General features: G+C 53.3%; 2 protein-coding genes across 5 annotated transcripts; both read left to right on the forward strand.

The window, feature by feature from the left end:
• The first annotated feature begins 332 nt into the window (after window positions 1–332).
• On the forward strand, window positions 333–5034 carry IZUMO1 (izumo sperm-oocyte fusion 1). 4 transcript variants are annotated; one of them, XM_088830136.1, is made up of 9 exons: window positions 333–454; window positions 2307–2381; window positions 2646–2732; window positions 2995–3015; window positions 3345–3425; window positions 3601–3701; window positions 3957–4110; window positions 4451–4652; window positions 4896–5034. In XM_088830136.1, exons 1-9 carry the CDS (start codon window positions 397–399, stop codon window positions 4969–4971), a joined length of 855 nt encoding a protein of 284 aa, XP_088686262.1. In that variant the 5' UTR covers window positions 333–396; the 3' UTR covers window positions 4972–5034. The 4 variants fall into 4 exon arrangements, with proteins under 4 accessions (XP_088686262.1, XP_055267670.2, XP_088686261.1 ...); XM_055411695.2 differs by lacking the exon at window positions 333–454 and adding an exon at window positions 1560–1938; XM_088830135.1 differs by lacking the exon at window positions 333–454 and adding an exon at window positions 1560–1938 and having other exon boundaries at window positions 3957–4041.
• A 259-nt stretch (window positions 5035–5293) lies between these two features.
• Window positions 5294–18571, forward strand: RASIP1 (Ras interacting protein 1). The gene is made up of 12 exons (XM_055411668.2): window positions 5294–5430; window positions 5667–5807; window positions 6388–7073; window positions 8591–8946; window positions 12309–12962; window positions 13762–13799; window positions 14031–14182; window positions 14279–14382; window positions 15804–16047; window positions 16253–16425; window positions 17446–17593; window positions 18159–18571. The coding sequence occupies exons 2-12, from the start codon at window positions 5671–5673 to the stop codon at window positions 18356–18358; spliced, it is 2892 nt and encodes a 963-aa protein (XP_055267643.1). The 5' UTR covers window positions 5294–5430; window positions 5667–5670; the 3' UTR covers window positions 18359–18571.
• The last annotated feature ends 18 nt before the right edge of the window (window positions 18572–18589 follow it).

The following is an 18589-nucleotide window of genomic DNA, read 5'->3' on the forward strand; positions in this document are numbered from 1 at the left end:
GCTACAGTCCATGGGGTCACAAAGAGTTGGACACGACTGACTGAGCACAGACAGAATACCGCTGGCATAAGGGTGCCTTCTGGGCTTGCAGAAAACAGTGGGTATTGTGTCCCTTACCAGCCACTCTCTGTCCCTGAATTCACAGAACCTCTAAGTCTGGCTTTGGACAAGTGAAGGATGAAAGAATCAGAAGGTATGCAGACTCCAGACTGGTCTCCAACCCAGACAGGAGCACAGGCTCTGGACAAGAGGATGGGATTATTATTATTATTATTATTTGTGGCCATGCAGGACAGCATGGGGGAATCTTAGTTCCTCAACTAGGGATGGAACCCGCAACCCCTGCATTTGAAGCTCAAAGTCTTAACCACTGGACCACCAGGGAAGTCCCAGAGAATGGAATTATTGACTCAGATTTTTAGAACTTCCATGAGGCTTTTTGAAAGGAATGAAGGTAGATACATTTATTACAGAGTTGTCTGAGAATTTGAGACCTTTTCTAGTTTTCTCAGGGAGTTTTGGGGAACCAGTCCATACTCGACTACCGTAGTGGGAGAGAGGGATGTATGAATTAAAATCCACACCACCAACCCGTCTCTGCAGGTTTTTTGGAGACTTGTGTGCATGAGGGTGCATGAGTAGGAGTAAAGGAGTGGAACTTCAGGGGACTTCTCATTTCTTGGGACATGAGTTCCTTCTTTGTTGGTGCCCTACTTGTGTGATTTGTGGTCTCAGAGACCCAATACCTTCCTCGGAGACTCTCTGCATTGGCCCCCAGACCTCTCCTCTGGGACCCTGGTATCCAGCCCCACAAGCTGGAGAGAGAAGGTGGGGTGGGGCGTGAACAAAGATTATAATTCTTGAACTACATTTCCCATAAAGCTACGGGTCGGCTGGGGTAATGAGCTAGGGAGACACCCGGGGCCTTCTGGGAAGTGTAGTCCTAGGGCTAGAAAGGATCTTTTCCTACGTTTTCGTGGCTCGACGACAGGGTTTCTAAAGGGTCGTGGGCATCTAGCCCAAAGCCTGAGTCGGGGCCCTGAAAGGCGAGGAGACTGAAAGCTTGAAGCCCTTTCCTTGGTTCTGGAAATCAGAGCCGACAGGGATCTTCCCATTCGGTAGATGCTGGGAAAGTTCTAGTCTGAAAAGGCAGCTGTGACATCATGGAGCGATAGGTGGGGCCCTCCTTTAGTCGCGATCCAATCAGACTAAGAGTTGGGATTCTGGGCGGGGCCTAGGAAACTCCAGGGACTCTCTCTTGGGAATCTGGGGCCTCACGTGGGTAGCTGGGAGGAGGCGGTTGTGGGCGTTCCTAGCAAGGGGCAAACCGTGACTGTGACCCCAATCAAGTGCTTTCTCTACCACGCAACCAACCTTACCCTCACCCCCAACAAAATTCTTAATTTTAGTAGTGGGAAAAGATTAGAGTTGGAAGGACGTGGCTTGGTCATTCTCTCTAAAAGCTCTCAGAACGTGGGCTCTTCAGCGAACCCTAGTGTTCGAGGGTACGACAGTCAGGAGTCAAGGTCGGGCGTAGAGCGCTTCAGGACTCCTCGGTTCTCTAATGAGAAGTGTGCGCCCTGCCAGTTGGGGTTCCGTTAGTCTCGGGGAAGGGCTGCTCTCATCTAGCGTTCACCTTCTCGGGTGGGGGTAAGAAGACCCTCCCCGGAGTTCGGCACGGACTGCGCACTCTGGTCGCAATGGGGCCGCGGGGGCTTCCCCTCCTGGTGGCGACTCTGGCCGGCTGCCTATTTCCTGCCAGGGGCTGTGTCATTTGTGATCCGAAGGTCAGGGAGGCGCTAAACTCCTTGGAGATGGATTACCTGCCTGGCCACCTGGAGGCCAATCATCACAAAAAAGTGATGGAAAAGATAAAGCAGGCAGTGGAAGAGTTCAAGGACCTGCCGATTGACGAGGACTCCTATATGGGGGTTGTCGGTGAGGGTGGAGATCGACTCCTGGATCCTGGGAAAGGAAGGGTTCTGGGGCTAGGGTCGCTGGGAGGTGCTGGAGAAAAAGGACTGAAGGCAGAATCTCCTAGGTTAGGGATTGGAAAAGGCTGGGATGCAGATTCTGGGGTTCCCCAAGGGCTGGCAAATACAGTTTCCCTACCTTTTATCCTGCAATTTTATGTAATAAAACTACAACTCCCAGAAGGCAACGGGGTGGGGGGTAACCCTTTTACCTACCCTTGTCCACTGGCCCCATGGGTACTGTAGTTTGTAAGACTAAGTGAGCGGAATTGACAGTAATGCTTGGAATCTGGGGGTTATCTCTCCTCCGCGCCCCCCGCTCCCCCCCCCCAGATGAGGCCACACTGGAAAAGGCATCCTGGAGTTTGCTGAAGGATATGAAACGCATCACAGATAGCGATGCAAAAGGTAAATGCTCAGAGCGGGCCAGAGAGGGCTTCCAGAAACTCAGGGAAGTGATTGCTGGTGACCCCTGGTCTGGTGGTCAGGTACTGGACTCTGGAGCCAGCATTCTGTTAAGTGGTCTTTCCATTTTTATTGTCCTAACCTGAGAAGACAAGAAAGCTGAATGCCAGGCTCTGCAGACAGAGGCCAACTTCGGGTACCTCATATCTGGGAGGGGCAGGAGGGTGGGGGTGGGGACTACTCTGCAGTCTGCCTGCTTCTTCCCAGGTGAGCTCTTCGTGAAGGAGATGTTATGGATGTTGCATCTGGCAAAGAAGACCTTTGCCAGCTACGCTGCTCAGTTTCAAAAAGAGGGTGAGAGAAGATGGGAGTCTGGCACCACAGGCTTCTCCTTTCACAATCCTAGAGTCCCTGTCCCCCGCCTTCTGCTTCTCTGATCCGTCAGCCCTCCCAACCCCCTGCCCCCTCAGACCCAAGGATCCAGATACCCATATCTTTCCTTTCTCAAATGCGAGAGCCCAAGCCCTAGCCTGCTCCTTCACCCCTTCTCTCATCCCCTTTAACTTAGGAATCTTATTCTCTCTCTCTCTCTCTTTTATTGTTTCTTCCGAGGCAGCTTTTTGTCCCAACAAATGTGGTAAGTCTCGATTATGGGAAATGGTCGTCCATCCCCCACCCCTGCCCTGTCAACACCCAGTCTCTCTTTTGGGTCTGCGTCTCATTCTCCTCTTCGAGAGGGTCCTGGGTCTCCAATATTCCTTGGACTTCTTGGGGGAAATGGTCATATAGTTTTTGCACTCTTTCCTGAGCCTAGTTAGAGCCGACTTCCTACAGGGCTATGTTCCAGCCCCTGACTGGCCTCCTTGGAGATTCGGCTCTTGATCCCGCCCCAGCCCTCGGCCCTGTCTTCTCCTTTCAGCCCCGCCTCTTGGTTGGGAGAACACAGCCTCGATCTTGCCCATTCAGGTTTGATGTTGCAGCCTCTCATCTGGTGCAGTACCTGCCAGAAGGAGGTTCACACTTGTCGAAAGTCTAAGAATTGCGGAGGTGAGAGAGCCGAGCCCAGCCGGAGGGCGTGGCGCCAGAGGGGCGGAGCCAGAGGAGAGACCGAGTCTAAAGAGGGCGGAGACTGGAGCCAGACCTGGAGGACAGGCGGGGCGAGGCCAAGTGGAAGGGGGTTGGGAGAGGGCCCAGAATCTTGAGAGTAACCCCCTATTCCCAGAGCGCAAAGTCAAGGTCCATCAAATGGAAGACATGATCCTGGACTGTGAGCTCAACTGGCATAAAATCTCTCAAGGCCTGACCGATTACAGCTTTTACAGGGTGGGGCCCTCCAACTCCCGTTACCCTTGAACTCCAAGTCCATCAGGCTTGTATGAGCACCCCTAGCCCCTGTATCCACAGGCCTGCATCCACAATGCCCATGACCTATGACCAACCAAGTCTGACTTCCTTTTACCCCCTGGGACCTCACATCCTGAACAGTACACCCTGGACTCCCACCTCCCCACTGAAGCCCTGTGCTCCCCTAATCCCTGAATTCCCCAGGCCTCTGTGACCCCTTGAGCTTGGGTCTAGGTTTGGAAGAACAATTCTGAGACCTTGGTGTCCAAGGGGAAGGAGCCCATCCTGAGCAAGACCATGGTGCGTCCAAAGGATGCAGGTACCTATCGCTGCGAGCTGGGTTCCATACAATCCAGTCCAGCCACGATCATCTATTTTCACGTCACAGGTCAGTGCTTCAGAGTTGAGAGAAGTGGGATTCAGGGTCCTAAGTTTTTGGGGCGCCCGGTTCCAGGCGGGTGGCTTGCTTCAGGGGCGTGGCCTATGGGCATTACTTCCTGTCGGGGTGTGGCTTCAGGCCACGAGGGTGTGGCTTCCTGCCCCGAGTAAGGCTCCTTGTCACCCTGCCAGGGCTCCCCTCTGGGTGTGTCCCGGCTTCAAGCAGTTGGAGGCGTGATTATGTCCCGGAGGGCCTGGGTCCTGGGGCGGCTTGCTGCGGGGAGAACTTGCCTTGGTCTTGGCAGGACCTTAGCGCTCTCCCAGGATCGTTCTTACCCCCCCTCTGTCAGTCTTGCCCAAAAGAATCCAGGAGGAGATACCGTCACCAAACACCGAAACTCAGAATGAGACGGCCCTGGGAGAGGTGGCTTTGGATCGCCCCGAGACAACCGTCGAGCCACAGGCTCCGAAGCCGGAGCAAGTGCTGAGAAGACGCCTGTTCGCGGTGCTGATCTGGGGCTTAGTGGTGCTCACAGCCTGCGTTCTAACAGCGTGAGCCGCCCACTGAAGTAGGCAGGGCTTGGAGTGAGAGGCGGGGTTTCCCGCTACCCAATGCAGGCGGGGGTCTGCGAGCCGAGGAACGCTCAGAGCGGTACTGCCTTTGGGAACCGGGCTCATCTAAGGAGGGCGAAGTTTGGATCACTGCTAGAATAAGATCAAACCTGGGGAGACCGGGAGGGGTGGTCCTCACTCAGTGAGGACCTAACCTGTTTCCACTCTGTGTACTCCCATCAGGATCCTTTTCTCTCGGTCTGGCAAAGTGGTCGATTTCATAAAGTCCCGGTTCAGCACTGGCAGTCGAGCTGCTTAGGACTCGGGGGTTTCAAAGGAAAAGATCAAAGAATCCAGGAGAAAAATAAATATTTATCTGGTGGTCCAAGTATATGACTCACTCCCCCGGACTGATTCTAACTTTTGGTGTCCCCTCACCCCCCAAGAGAGGTTTGGGGATGGTCTTCTGTCCGAGAAAGGAGGGGCTGGGACCCCCGGGCCCTGTGGGGCCTGGAAGGGACCAACTGGCAGCTATGTGACTCCAGAATCAAGGAGTGGGGCAGGGCCAGCCTTCCCCAGATCTCCTCCCCCAGGCCCTGTCCCCTCACAGGACGCCCCCTCCCCGCTCTTCCTGCCGGTTTCCTCTTGCCTTTTCCTGTCCCCCACCCAGTGCTGGGAGCTGGGGCAGAGGCAAAGGCTGAACGGGAGCCGCGGGGTCAAGAGCCAACCAGGGCAAACGGAGACAGGGCCCCCGGGTGCTGGCGGGACCCGAAGCAGGGTAAGAGCCGGGCATCCAGGAGTCCAGTCCCCTCCTCCCTTCCTCAGACCTAGGAGTCAGTCCCCAGCCACCCTCCATCCCAGCAACAATCCGGGCTCCCATCCCCTCCTCCAACCAGACTCTGGAGTCTGAGCCCCATACCACTCTTCCCTCTGACTCAGGAGTCCAGGTCCCCCTCCACCCCATCCCTACCTCCGGAGACCTCAGGAGCTGGGGTCTTCCCCACCCTCCCTTAGGGCCATGCTGTCTGGTGAACGGAAGGAGGGCGGAAGCCCCCGCTTCGGGAAGCTCCATCTCCCGGTGGGCCTGTGGATCAATTCTCCCAGGAAGCAGCTGGCCAAGCTGGGACGACGCTGGCCCAGCGCCGCCTCTGTCAAGTGAGTGCCCACCTCCTCACGACGCTAGCCCCTGCCCCACCTGCCTCCTACCTACCTCTGTTTATGGCCCAGTCCCTGCACTGGGTAATGCCAGGGACCCGGAAAGAGCTGGCTCCAGTTCCTGTCCTGAATGGGCAAGTGAGATGGTGGGCGGTGGGGAAACAGTGAGGCCCAGTGGTAGAGGGACGGGGCGAGGGGAGTTCTGGGCCTGGAGATGGGTTTAGGCCGGGTGGACACGGGGAGCCGGACAGAAGAAGTAGCGGTTTGATTCACCTTCCTTCCTCCCCTCTCTGCTCACCTCTTGGAATTTCCTTCTGCGGGACTCGCCTTTATTTATTTTCTCTCCCTCTCTCTTTGCCTCTGGCCTGTGCCCACCCCATCTCCATACACCCCGCGTCTCTCGCCCATCTGTGGGCATCTGTCCCCCTATCTCTGGGTGTCTGTCCCTCCCTCTCCGGGTCTCGGTCCCTGCTCCGCACCCGGGTCTCTGCCCACTTCCCTCTTTCTCTAACCCCCATCCCCGTCTCTGCATGTCTTTCGGGCCTCTCTCCTGGTTCTGTGCTCCTCGGCGGGCTCCCAGGTCGTCGTCTTCGGACACGGGGAGCCGCAGTAGCGAGCCGCTGCCCCCGCCGCCGCCTCACGTGGAGCTGCGGCGAGTGGGTGCGGTCAAGGCAGCCGGGGGAGCCTCAGGGAGCCGTGCCAAGCGCATCTCTCAGCTCTTTCGGGGCTCGGGCACCGGAACCACGGGGTCCGGTGGCGCGGGAGGCCCTGGGACCCCGGGGGCCGCGCAGCGCTGGGCCAGCGAGAAGAAGTTGCCGGAGCTGGCGGCGGGTGTGGCCCCCGAGCCTCCACTGGCCACACGCGCCACGGCGCCCCCGGGGGTCCTCAAGATCTTTGGCGCTGGGTTGGCTTCGGGCGCCAACTACAAGAGCGTGCTGGCCACGGCGCGCTCCACCGCGCGCGAGCTGGTGGCCGAGGCGCTGGAGCGCTATGGGTTGGCCGGCAGCCCTGGCAGCGGCCCCGGCGAGAGCAGCTGCGTGGACGCCTTCGCGCTGTGCGACGCCCTCGGCCGGCCCGCGGCGGGCGCCGTGGGCAGCGGCGAGTGGCGGGCGGAGCACCTGCGCGTGCTGGGCGACTCGGAGCGCCCGCTGCTGGTGCAGGAGCTGTGGCGGGCGCGGCCAGGCTGGGCGCGGCGTTTCGAGCTGCGAGGCCGCGAGGAGGCGCGCCGCCTGGAGCAGGAGGCCTTCGGGGCGGCGGACGGCGACGGTGAGCGGGCTCTGGGGGCGGGGCCTGCAGAGGGCTGGCTGGGGCTGGGGGCGGAGTCGTGGCGGGCGGGGCCAGAGGAGCTGGTGGGTCGGGGTCTGAGGGAAACGGGGGGATTGGGCGGGGCCTAAAGCACTGTTCAGTGGAAGGCGGAGCTGGGGCGGGGTCTAAGTCAGCCAGATGCGCTAGGCCGGGGGACGTCGCCCGTGGGATAGGTGCATAGTTGACGGACGGAGCCTGCGATGCTGGGACCCGGCCGCGGAATCGAGTGATAGGAAGGCAGAGATGTCGCGCGCGGGGGTGAGTGGTCCTCATGGCAGGTGGCCTCTCACTAGAAGGATGAGTCGGTTCGTGAGAGACAGGGCCTATGCGGATGGAGGCTAGAAGGAAGATAGGCTTGGAAAGTGAGGAAATGAGATATTAGGTCGCGGCCTAAGAATCCGCAGTGGGTCCTCAGAAGGGTGGGCCTTGGAGCAGGTGACTTTAGGCTAGATTGACTGCAAACCGTGAGAGGGAGCTTGAGGGTAGTGTACGAGAAATGAAGAGGTATTTGTATTGGCGGAAGACCAGGCTACCTGGGGGCCTAGCATTTGGCTCTGCGGTAAAGAATCCACCTGCTACTGCAGGAGACGCAGGTTCAATCCCTGGGTTGGTAAGATCCCCTGAAGAAGGAAATGGCAACCCACTCCAGTATTCTTGTCTGAAGAATCCCACGTTAGAGGAACCTGGCAGACTACAGTCCATGGGGTAGCAAGAGTGGGACACGACTTAGGGCCTAAACCACCACGACCAATATTCTTGCTTGGGAAATCCCATGGACGAAGGAGCCTGATTGACTACAGTCTATGGGTTCACAAAGAATCAGACACGACTTAGCGACTAAGCAAAAACAACTGGCACATGGTAGTTGCTAAGTAAAGAATGGCAATTATAACCATCGTTATTCCACCCCGCCCAATAAAAAGCATTCATTGGACACCTGTGAGCCACACATTACCTAGGGCCCTTGGGGAGTACAATGGGGTCGCTGACAAGTGAAGCTCCCGTCTCCTAGATTCCACAGCCCAGTGAGAAACACATCAGTTTACTCATTCAGCTCATTTCCACTGGGTAACAGTTAGGTGTCAGTCTGCTGCGTGTGACAAAGTTCATAGCCCCCACCACGGCTCTTCTTTGCTTCGACTTGGAATGTCAAGAAAAGGTGTTCAAGAGGAAGTGATTTCTCTTCCTTGGTGCAGGATCATCTCAGTTCATCGTGAAGTTCCTAACACTTACAACAGTGCCTGGCACATAGTACGGGTTCAAAAATTACCAACTGAAAGAATAAATGAATTTATGAGTTGAAATTACGAGATAGGCAGGACTCAGGCAGGAAGCGTGTTCCAGGCACAGGGAACGGCATATGCAAAAATCTAAACATGGGAAGCAGCCGACTGTCTATAATCTCTAGCTCTCTAAACCAGTCTCTCCCTTTGCCTCTTTTCAGTCTCCGTCTCATCGCTCTCCATCTCTCTCCGCAGGCACAGGCGCCCCCTCGTGGCGGCCACAGAAGAACCGCTCCCGGGCGGCGTCCGGTGGGGCGGCGCTGGCCAGTCCCGGCCCGGGATCTGGGTCAGGGACCCCGGCTGGGTCCGGGGGCAAGGAGCGCTCGGAAAACCTGTCCCTGCGGCGGAGCGTATCGGAGCTCAGTCTGCAAGGGCGGCGGCGGCGGCAGCAGGAGCGCAGGCAGCAGGCCCTTAGCATGGCCCCAGGGGCAGCCGACGCCCAAATTGGACCTGTAGACCCCGGCGACTTCGATCAGTTGACGCAGTGCCTCATCCAGGCCCCCAGCAACCGCCCCTATTTCCTGCTGCTGCAGGGCTACCAGGACGCCCAGGTAAGCGCAGCCTAACCTCCAGAGAGACCTATGTCCCACCCTTTGGTTGAATGGGCGACAGAACTACAACTCCCAGAATTCCGAGGGTCGTATTAGCCTCAGGTTTGTTGGAAGGTAGTGCTGGCAAGTGGTGAAGAACCCATCTGCCAATGCAGGAGACCAGGAGACGTAAGAGACATGGGTTCAATCCCTGGGTAGGGAAGGTCCCCTGAAGGAAGGCGTGGCAACGCATTCCAGTATTCTTACCTGGACAATCCCCATGGACAGAGGAGCCCGGCAGGCTGCAGTCCATAGGACTGCAAAGAGTTTGACACGACTGTAGCCACCTAGCATGCACACACATGGTTCCAGTCAGGTTCTAGAGGAGGAAATAATGTCAGAGAAGAGAGTGGGAGGGTTCAGATAGATCTCGGAGAAGGATTTCACTGGAGGGATAAGTAGGAGATGACTCATTCCGTTCAAAGTTGGGGAAAGCACTGTCTCCCACCAGAAAAGATTGGGAGAGCCTGTTTTATTTTTATTGGCCGCACCAAGCTGCTTGCGGGATCTTAGTTACCTGACCAGGGATTGAACTCGGGACTTGGCCGTGCAAGCCTGAATCCTAACCACTAGGCTACCAAGGAATTCCCAGGAGAACCTATTTTAGAATGACCCTCTTGGAAAGCTTCTATTTCTTGAGGAGGAGTAATGGAAGAGTATCTCCTGGGGAGGGAGCTAATTTGATTGATATATGGAATCTTGTCCTGGGTAAGCCTATATGGTTTTGGAAGAAGTGGATTACATCACTTTTTAAAGTTGACGGTTTACTCTGGAAGGATTTTGACCATTGTTGATGGGGGCCAGTGGTACTAGTTCTTCTATTTTACATATTTGAATGGTGATAGGAGAACCTGTTTGAGTGTTGGGGAGCAGAGAGGAAGAAAGGGTTAGCAGTTTGGGGTCAGTGCTAAGTTATTTCATTAAAGAAATGTATTATTGAAAATATTCGTGTGTGTGTGTGTGTGTAATGATAATGATGATTAGGGCTTCCCTGCTGGCTCAGATGGGAATCTTCCCGCAATGCAGGAGACCTGCATTTGATCCCTGGGATGGGAAGATCCCCTGGAGAATCCCACAGGCAGAGGCGCTAGCAGGCTACAGTCCATGGGGTGCAAAGAGTGACGATTAGGAGACTCATTCTTATGCTTCAGTCCACCTTTGGGTAATAGTGGTCCAGCCAGGGTGCCCCTGGGACTAATGGGAAAGGCTCTTCTGGAAGGCAGTGGAGTTTATTGAACAGTTCCATTTTTACTCTCAGAGAGGGATCCAATTGGGTTAGGTCATTTGGCTGTATATATGGGTGACAGGTTACAACTATTCAAGGAACTTCCATTGGAGGAATTCACTCCTCCTTGTTGGGGCAACAGGACAAGGCAAGTTCACTGTAGAACAGGGTGTGTATATATTACAACAGCTTATTCCTGCAGGCAGGGTTGGCAAATCAGAAGCTCTATTGTGAAAAGGTGGTCAAATTGGAAGGATCTATTCTGAGAGTATAAGAAAGTAGGTTATGGAAAGAGAGGGAAACATTGGAAACGTTCATTTCTTCAGCTGGGATTCATGAGAAATTTCTTTGTAAGAGAATTCATTGGAAGTGTCCATTCCTTGGGAACAGGAATAAGAGTTCTATCCATGGGTGTCTGTAATCTGAGAGTTCATTTTAAGTGCAGTGGAAGAAGCCCTTTGGCGGTTAAGGAACAGGAAAACCTCTTGTAAAAAGGGGATTTGTGTATTTTGGACCATTCCCGTTCCTCCAGACAGGGATGGAGAGTGGGAGGTTTTACCTTCAGAAGGTGGTCAGACTGGAAAGATCCATTTTTCTTGAGAGGTAGATGAAACAATATATTGTGGTAAGGGGATTTAAAATACATACATATTTTAAAGTTTATTTATTTATTTTTGGCTGTGCTGGGTCTTCGTTGCTTCGCACAGGCTTTCTCTAGTTGTGGCAAGCAGGGGCTACTCTCAAGTTGTGGTGCAAGAGCTTCTCATTGCGACAGCTTTTCTTGTGGCAGGGCACCAGCTCTAGGGCTCACGGGCTTCAGCAGTTGTGGCTCACGGGCTCTAGAGCACAAGCTCAGTATTGAGCACAAGCTCCATAGGCCCATGGCCTTAGTTATTCCATGTATGTGGGATCTTCCCTGATCAGGGACTGCAGGCAGATTCTTTACCACTGAGCCGCCAGGGAAACCTAGTAAGGGGTTTTAGAAATGAGCATTTATAAGGTGGCGGTAATGGGAGAGTTCACTGTAGGAGGGGGTTTATTACTATTGGGATGCCTATTTTCTCAGCTGTGAATGAGGAACAGTGGCTCTCCTTTAGGAAGGGGTCAGAAATGTGCTTCCATTTTTATAGGCTGCAGATAGGAGAGTCTTTTTTCAGGAATAGGTCTTCTGGAATCCACCTCTTCATTTAGTGGATGAAATGGGCCACTCCATTGTAATAGGGTCTCTTTGAAAACATCCATTTATAAGATGAGGTTACTTAAAGTGCCGCTATATGGAGATCTCCTTGGAGATGTCTTTTTTGGGGATGGTAATATTGAGAGCAACCACTGATGGGAGGAAGAGTGCCTTTGGAATGTTCCATCATGGGGGGGGGGAGTGGGGAACAAGTGAGTCCACTGTAGAATTATGTCTCCTTGGAAGTGAATTCATCATGGGGTGGGGAAAAAATGAGAGTCCATCATGGAACGTGGGTCTCTTTGGAAGTGTATATTCATGGGCTGGAGATAATGGAAGAAACCTTTGTTTGAGGGGGAAGTCTCTTTAAAGGTATCCTTGCTTTGGGAAAACTGAGACTAGCTATTATTGGAAGGGGCATGAAGGGCATTCAGGACCAGGAGTAGGGAAATGGGAGAGTTCCTAGGAGAAAGAAGGTTTCCTTGGGAAGGGCCATTGAGGGTGAGTGTAGTGGGAGAGTCCATTTTAGTAATGTTATGGGAGAATCAAGGGACTGCCTTGAAGGCGTCCTTTCAGAGGAGGTGAGAAGATGGCAGAAGCCATTGGAAAAAGATCTGCTGGGAAGCATCCATTCTTTGAGGGAGGGAAATGGTAGAGCCCCTGTCAAAAAAGGGGTTTCCTCCTATCCAGTCTTCAGGATGGACTTACGGGACAGTTCACCATAGGAAGTGCCTTTGAAGAGTCCACTCATGGGAAGTGGGAGGTAATTAGTGAGTTCTTTGGGATCCCAGGAGATCTCCTTGGAAGTGCTCATTCAAGAGATGTGGTTGACGGAACAGTCGGTTGTGGGAAAGGTATCTCCTTGGGAACATCCATTCCTCGTGGAGTAGTTTCATTTAGTGCAGCTTCACTTTCCCCCAGGACTTCGTGGTGTATGTGATGACGCGGGAGCAGCACGTGTTTGGCCGAGGTGGCAACTCCTCGGCGCGCGGTGGGTCCCCAGCCCCGTATGTGGACACCTTTCTCAACGCCCCGGACATCCTGCCGCGTCACTGCACAGTGCGTGCGGGTCCTGAGCCCCCGGCGATGGTGCGCCCATCCCGGGGAGCCCCGGTCACGCACAATGGGTGCCTATTGCTGAGGGAGGCCGAGCTGCATCCGGGAGACCTGCTGGGGCTGGGCGAGCACTTCCTGTTCATGTACAAGGACCCCCGCGCTGGGGGCTCGGGGCCGGCGCGACCACCGTGGCTCCCTGCACGCCCCGGGGCCACGCCGCCAGGCCCCGGCTGGGCCTTCTCTTGCCGCCTGTGCGGTCGTGGCCTGCAGGAACGCGGCGAGGCACTGGCAGCCTACCTGGACGGCCGGGAGCCCGTGCTGCGCTTCCGACCCCGCGAAGAAGAGGCGCTGCTGGGCGAGATTGTGCGCACCGCGGCGGCTGGCGCCGGGGACCTGCCACCCTTGGGGCCGGCCACGCTGCTGGCGCTTTGTGTGCAGCATTCAGCTCGGGAGCTGGAGCTGGGCCACCTGCCGCGCCTGCTGGGTCGCCTGGCCCGTCTTATCAAGGAGACTGTCTGGGTGAGCTCCCCCAACCGCCGTCCAGACTCTTCTGCGCCCCAAGTCCTTGCCCAGCCTCCTCTTGCCATCTCAAACCTTAGTTTCGTAGTTTGGCAGAACAAAACTACATCTCCCAGGATGCCTCTGGGGCAAGGGGCCCCACGGGATGCTGGTAATTGTGGTTTCATCCACAGTGCTTGAAGAGAAGGCAGTACAGTAGTACTTATCTTTGCAGGTGTGGGATAGTGGGAGAAACCATTCTGTGAGATGGAGTGGGGTTAGAGATCGCACTGGGTGAAAAGTTCAAAGAGACCATTGTGAGAAGTGAGGTGGGGAGCCCATTGGGCCTGAAGCTTGGCGCCATAGTGGGCGAGACCATTCTTGGAGCCCGAGGAGAGCAAACCCATAGGACCAACAAACGGATTTGCTGGGGAGAAACCATTTAGAGTGTAGGGGGGAATTGCATCCTATTGAGCCGAGCCCTAGTTAGAGAAAAGGTTTAGGAAATTTTGAGGGGTAAGAAGAAACTCCACTTGAGCAGAACTAGACCTAAGGGGAGACAGACCACTTATAATCATAGGGGTGTGTGTTTTAAAATGTAAGAAGAGAACTGATTATTCTGAAGCTTGAGGATCAGAGTTCATTAAATTTTTTTTATTGGAATATAGTTGATTTACAATGTTGTGTGAGTTTCTGCTGTACAGATTAGAGCCTGCTTGAAAAGTGAGGAGAATCTCTGTCAAAAGGAAAACCAGGGCATTAACTCATGGCCTCTCTTCCTCATCCCCCTCACCTTGATTCTGATCTTACTGTTCCACAGGAAAAGATTAAGGAAATTGGAGACCGTCAGCCAGAAAAGTAAGAGAAACTCTGGTGAGAAGGGTCAAGAGGGATGTAGCGGTCAGGAGGATTTGCAGCCAGTTCTATGTTCACTTTTCCATGCCTGTTTTACTGCAAGTTTCTTTGGGACTCAACTTTCTAATTGTGAAATGAGGGTTGGACTCTGTCCCCAGTTAGACCCAGATCTCTGGGTTTGAACATTATGATGGGGGTTGGGCAATGATTACAGGCCCTTTCCCCTTTTTCCAGCCACCCTGAGGGGGTTCCTGAGGTGCCCTTGACCCCTGAGACTGTGTCTGTGGAGTTGCGGCCACTCATGCTATGGATGGCCAACACCACGGAGCTACTGAGCTTTGTGCAGGAGAAGGTGCTAGAGATGGAGAAGGAGGCCGACCAGGAAGGTGAGCCCTGACCCAGGCCCATGTTTGTCCAAACCCCCAGCCATTCCCTGCACCTGGGGGCCTGGTTCTCCTTCTCACTCCTATGCCTGTCTTCAGACCCACAACTCTGCAATGACTTGGAATTATGTGATGAGGCAATGGCCCTCCTGGATGAGGTCATCATGTGTACCTTCCAGCAGTCTGTCTACTACCTCACCAAGGTATGCCTCCTGTTTGGCATGGCATCACTTCCTATTTGAACTATATCACATTGCTCTGATGTCACTTCCTATTTGACCTGACAAAGTTTCCTGCTTCTCTGACATCACTTCCCATGTCCCCACAGGCCAGCCCCCTACTTTGCTGTTCTGAGACTGCTTCCTGTTTGAGATTACATCACTTCCTGCCTTTCTGACTTCTTGTCTCTGCAACTATCCTTTCTTGATCAGCTGACTTTGCTGTCTGGCTATATCACTGTTACTGCTTTCTCAAGCTCCTGTTTTCTACATCCACTCTTAAGTCACTGATAAGTTTGATAGGTGATAGATAGATATCAATTAGAATGTGCTTAGTCAATCAGTCATGTCCGACTCTTTGAGACCCTATGGACTGTAGCCCACCAGGCTCCTCTGTCCATGGGATTCTCCAGGCAAGAATACTGTATCGGTTTGCCATGCCCTCCTCCAGTCAATTAGAATAGGCACTGTCATTTAAACAGCTTCTTTAACCAGGTCTTTCTGTGTTTGCTGACCTCACTTCCTATAGCTTTGAATTCATTCCATTTTCTTAAAAAAAAAATGTTTTTTCTTTTCCTTTAAAAAGTTTTTAATAGTTTTATGTTTTTTAGCTTGTGGGATCTTAGTTCCCCAACCCTACCAGGGAATTCCCTTCATTCCCTTTTCTGAGTCACAAACCTTTTTCTCCCTGGAGTGCCCATCCTGCAGGACCTGCTTTCTGCCCCAGTCCCCTGCTACCACTCTTGAACTTAACATTGCTTGTTGGAATTCTTACAGTTTCTGGCTTATGATAAGCCTGATTCCTTATCTGTGAAATGAAAGGGGATCTTTTGGGACAGATAATCTCTATATTTCTTGAGCAGCCTTGGTTTGTGAAGCTCTTTCCTCTAAGGCTTTACTTCCTGTATATCCCTGCCAAGTATGGGTTTGTTTCTTCTTTGGCTCTGACCTCATTTCCTGTCCTTGGCCTGATCTCACTTTCCACTGGCTAACTGCCATCCCACTCCCACTTCCTGACTCTCCATTCTTTTCCCTTCCTTCGGGAATTTTGGATAAATAAATCTTTGACTGAAGGGGGCCTCTTTGTTCGATGTCCTTTGTTCTCCTTGAGCTGTTTCTGTTGAGAACGACAGGTCCTGTAAGGAACCAGAGGTGGTCTTAAAATACCCAAGACACTTCTGGAAAGCCTTTCTTAAACTTGAGGTATCCCAGGCCTGATGAATGCTAGGAACCCATTTGGAAAGGAGGAATTTGCTTTTTGGAGACCTTTAGGGTGTTGAAAGTAGAATGGACTACAATTCCCAGAAGCCTTTGGTGGAGCTCCCTGGTATCTTCATGCTCCACTATCCTGAAGCTTCCAGGGAGTTGTAATCCAATCTCTTGCTTGCATCTCTATATCTCCTCAGACTCTGTATTCAACGCTGCCTGCTCTCCTGGATAGTAACCCTTTCACAGCTGGAGCAGAGTTGCCGGGGCCTGGTGCTGAGCTGGGGGCCATGCCTCCAGGGTTGAGACCTACCCTGGGTGTGTTTCAAGCAGCCCTGGAACTGACCAGCCAGTGCGAGTTGCACCCAGACCTTGTGTCTCAGACTTTTGGCTACTTGTTCTTCTTTTCCAATGCATCCCTTCTCAACTCGCTGATGGAACGAGGTGAGGGTTGGACTGGAAAGGGGCTGGGAGGCAGAGACAGGAACCACTGAGACTTGTGTCAGTTAAGACACATCACAGGCTCAGGCCTCATCCTTAGGGGCTCCGGAGAGTGTGCTCCAGATCCCAAACTGAAGGATAGGAAAGGTCTGGGAGGCAGGAGGGCAGGGTCCATGCACCTATTGCTTCTCATACGCTTCCCCCACAGGTCAAGGCCGACCTTTCTATCAATGGTCCCGAGCTGTCCAAATCCGAACCAACCTGGATCTTGTCTTGGACTGGCTGCAGGGGGCTGGGCTGGGTGACATTGCCACTGAGTTCTTCCGGAAACTCTCCATAGCTGTGAACCTGCTTTGTGTGCCTCGCACCTCCCTGCTCAAGGTGACTTCTGACCCTGATCTCTGGGTCCCCAGCCCCACTCACCCATTCTCTGTATTCAGCTTACCCTTGGATCTCCCCTTGGGCTCTATGTTATTCCCAGTCCCAGCTCAGACACCATGGATGATGCATTGGCAGCTAGAAGGAAGCCAGCCACATCAATGTCTGAATCTGGCTACATCTGAATCCCAGTGGGAGTTATTAATAATAGTTTCCAGGGTCTCCTCCTTAGACATGCTGATTCAGGAAGTCTGGTATGGAACCAAGAAATGTGACATTTAAAGCATTCATTGAACATAAATTAAATGTGCGATACTGTGTTTAGCCCTTCTCATTGAATGCTAATTAAGCCTTGTAGGGGAGGTTTTTAACTGACAATTTTGTTCAGACAAAAAAAAAAAAATAGAATCAGGCAGGCTAGGTCACTTGATTTCATTTATTTACTTTTATTTATCAAACTTTTATAGAGTACTTAATAAGCACCAGTCAGAGTTGAGTACTTTACAATCTTGCCTTTTTGAATCCTCATAACAGCCCTGTTGGGTAGTTCCTGTTCTCTAATTTACAGGTGAGGAAACTGAGGCACCGTGGTTTGCCAGAAGGTAATGAGTTGCCAGGCAATCTGGGTTCAGTCTCTGTTTTTAATCACATTGATGATTCTGTTGCCTAGATCTAGGTTAGGTACAGAAATTTTCAAACAGATACAAAAAGTAGCCACAGTCGAATGAACATATATGCACACAATAACATAAACCAACGGTCAATTTGTTTCTTCTCCACAACAGCCTACTTCTACTTCCTCGTGTATTCTGAAGCAAATCACATTTTTCTTTTTTAAAGTTGAGAGTAGGCCCTTTCCCACCTTCACTTTGGTGATAGCCAGGCCTCACAGTGTCTTGGAAGACATTGCAGAGACACCAGTTTCTACCCACTACATCCACGCTCCCTGTGGAGGGGCTTCCACTTAGGATTTCTCAGCTCTCCCATAATGACTGTAGATTTCTCACCTGGTCTTCCTACCAGGCTTCATGGAGCAGCCTACGAACTGACCATCCTACACTGACCCCTGCTCAGCTGCACCATCTGCTCAGCCACTACCAGCTGGGCCCTGGCCGCGGGCCTCCACCTGCCTGGGATCCTCCCCCTGCAGAACGAGATGCTGTGGACACAGGTGAGGAGAAATATGGCCAGAGGCATCAGGGTGGTCAGCTTTCCTCTGTCCTCAGGACCTAGCAGTCCATAGCCCCAAGCCCTCCTTCTTCCTAGCTCTCTCCTCCCCCTGGATCTAAGGATCTAAGTGCTGGATTCCAGGATACAGGATTCTCCCACAGGATACAGGAGATCAAGCCCCCAGCTCCTTATTTTTTCCCAGGGGTCAGGCCTCCAGCCTCTTTGCCCCCACAGACTACCTCCCTCACTTAAGAGGCCAGGCTCCAAGCCCCTCAACTCTAAGGAATCTGTGAAACAAAGTTCCCAGCCCTTCCTCCTTTCAACCTCGCGGACTCAAGAACCCAAGCACATGGTCCGTTTTCCAGGCAACGGAGGCCTTTCAGTCTGAACTATAATTCCCATGAGGCTTGGGGATTCCAAGAGTCACGTTCGAGGGGACCCTGCTCCAGGAGTTGCTGGGTGTTAAGCTTTTCCTTCCTTCCGGCGTGAGGTAGCTTCGGCCCTCCCTGACATTGCTGCCTCACGCCCATTTTCAGAATTTAACTCTGTGTTCTTCCGTCTCTTAGGGGACATCTTCGAAAGCTTCTCTTCCCATCCTCCCCTCATCCTGCCCTTGGGTAGCTCGCGCCTCAGCCTCACGGGTCCTGTGACAGATGATGCTCTGCACCGTGAACTTCGCAGACTCCGCCGCCTCCTCTGGGATCTTGAGCAGCAGGAGCTGCCGGCCAATCACCGCCATGGACCTCCCGTGGCCACGCCTCCTTGAGGACCAATAGCAAATGAGCGCGCGAACCTTGAAAATTCATCGGCTTCTAACCTCTAGAGCCCGCCTGAGCGCAGAGCTTTCTGGGAGTTGTAGTTTTTCCTCCGCGTGGAATGCTGGGAGTTTGAATTTGGGGGTAGCAGAGGATGGGACAGCGGGAAGATGGGTTTGGGATTTGAGTGCCAGGAACAATAAAGGCATCTGTGGTATTGGCAACGCCTCGCTTGTTAAGAC

Source organism: Moschus berezovskii, chromosome 22 (genome assembly GCF_049115385.1).
Source record: "Moschus berezovskii isolate FMDL1 chromosome 22, NW_MosBer_1.0, whole genome shotgun sequence".
Lineage (NCBI taxonomy): Eukaryota > Metazoa > Chordata > Mammalia > Artiodactyla > Moschidae > Moschus > Moschus berezovskii.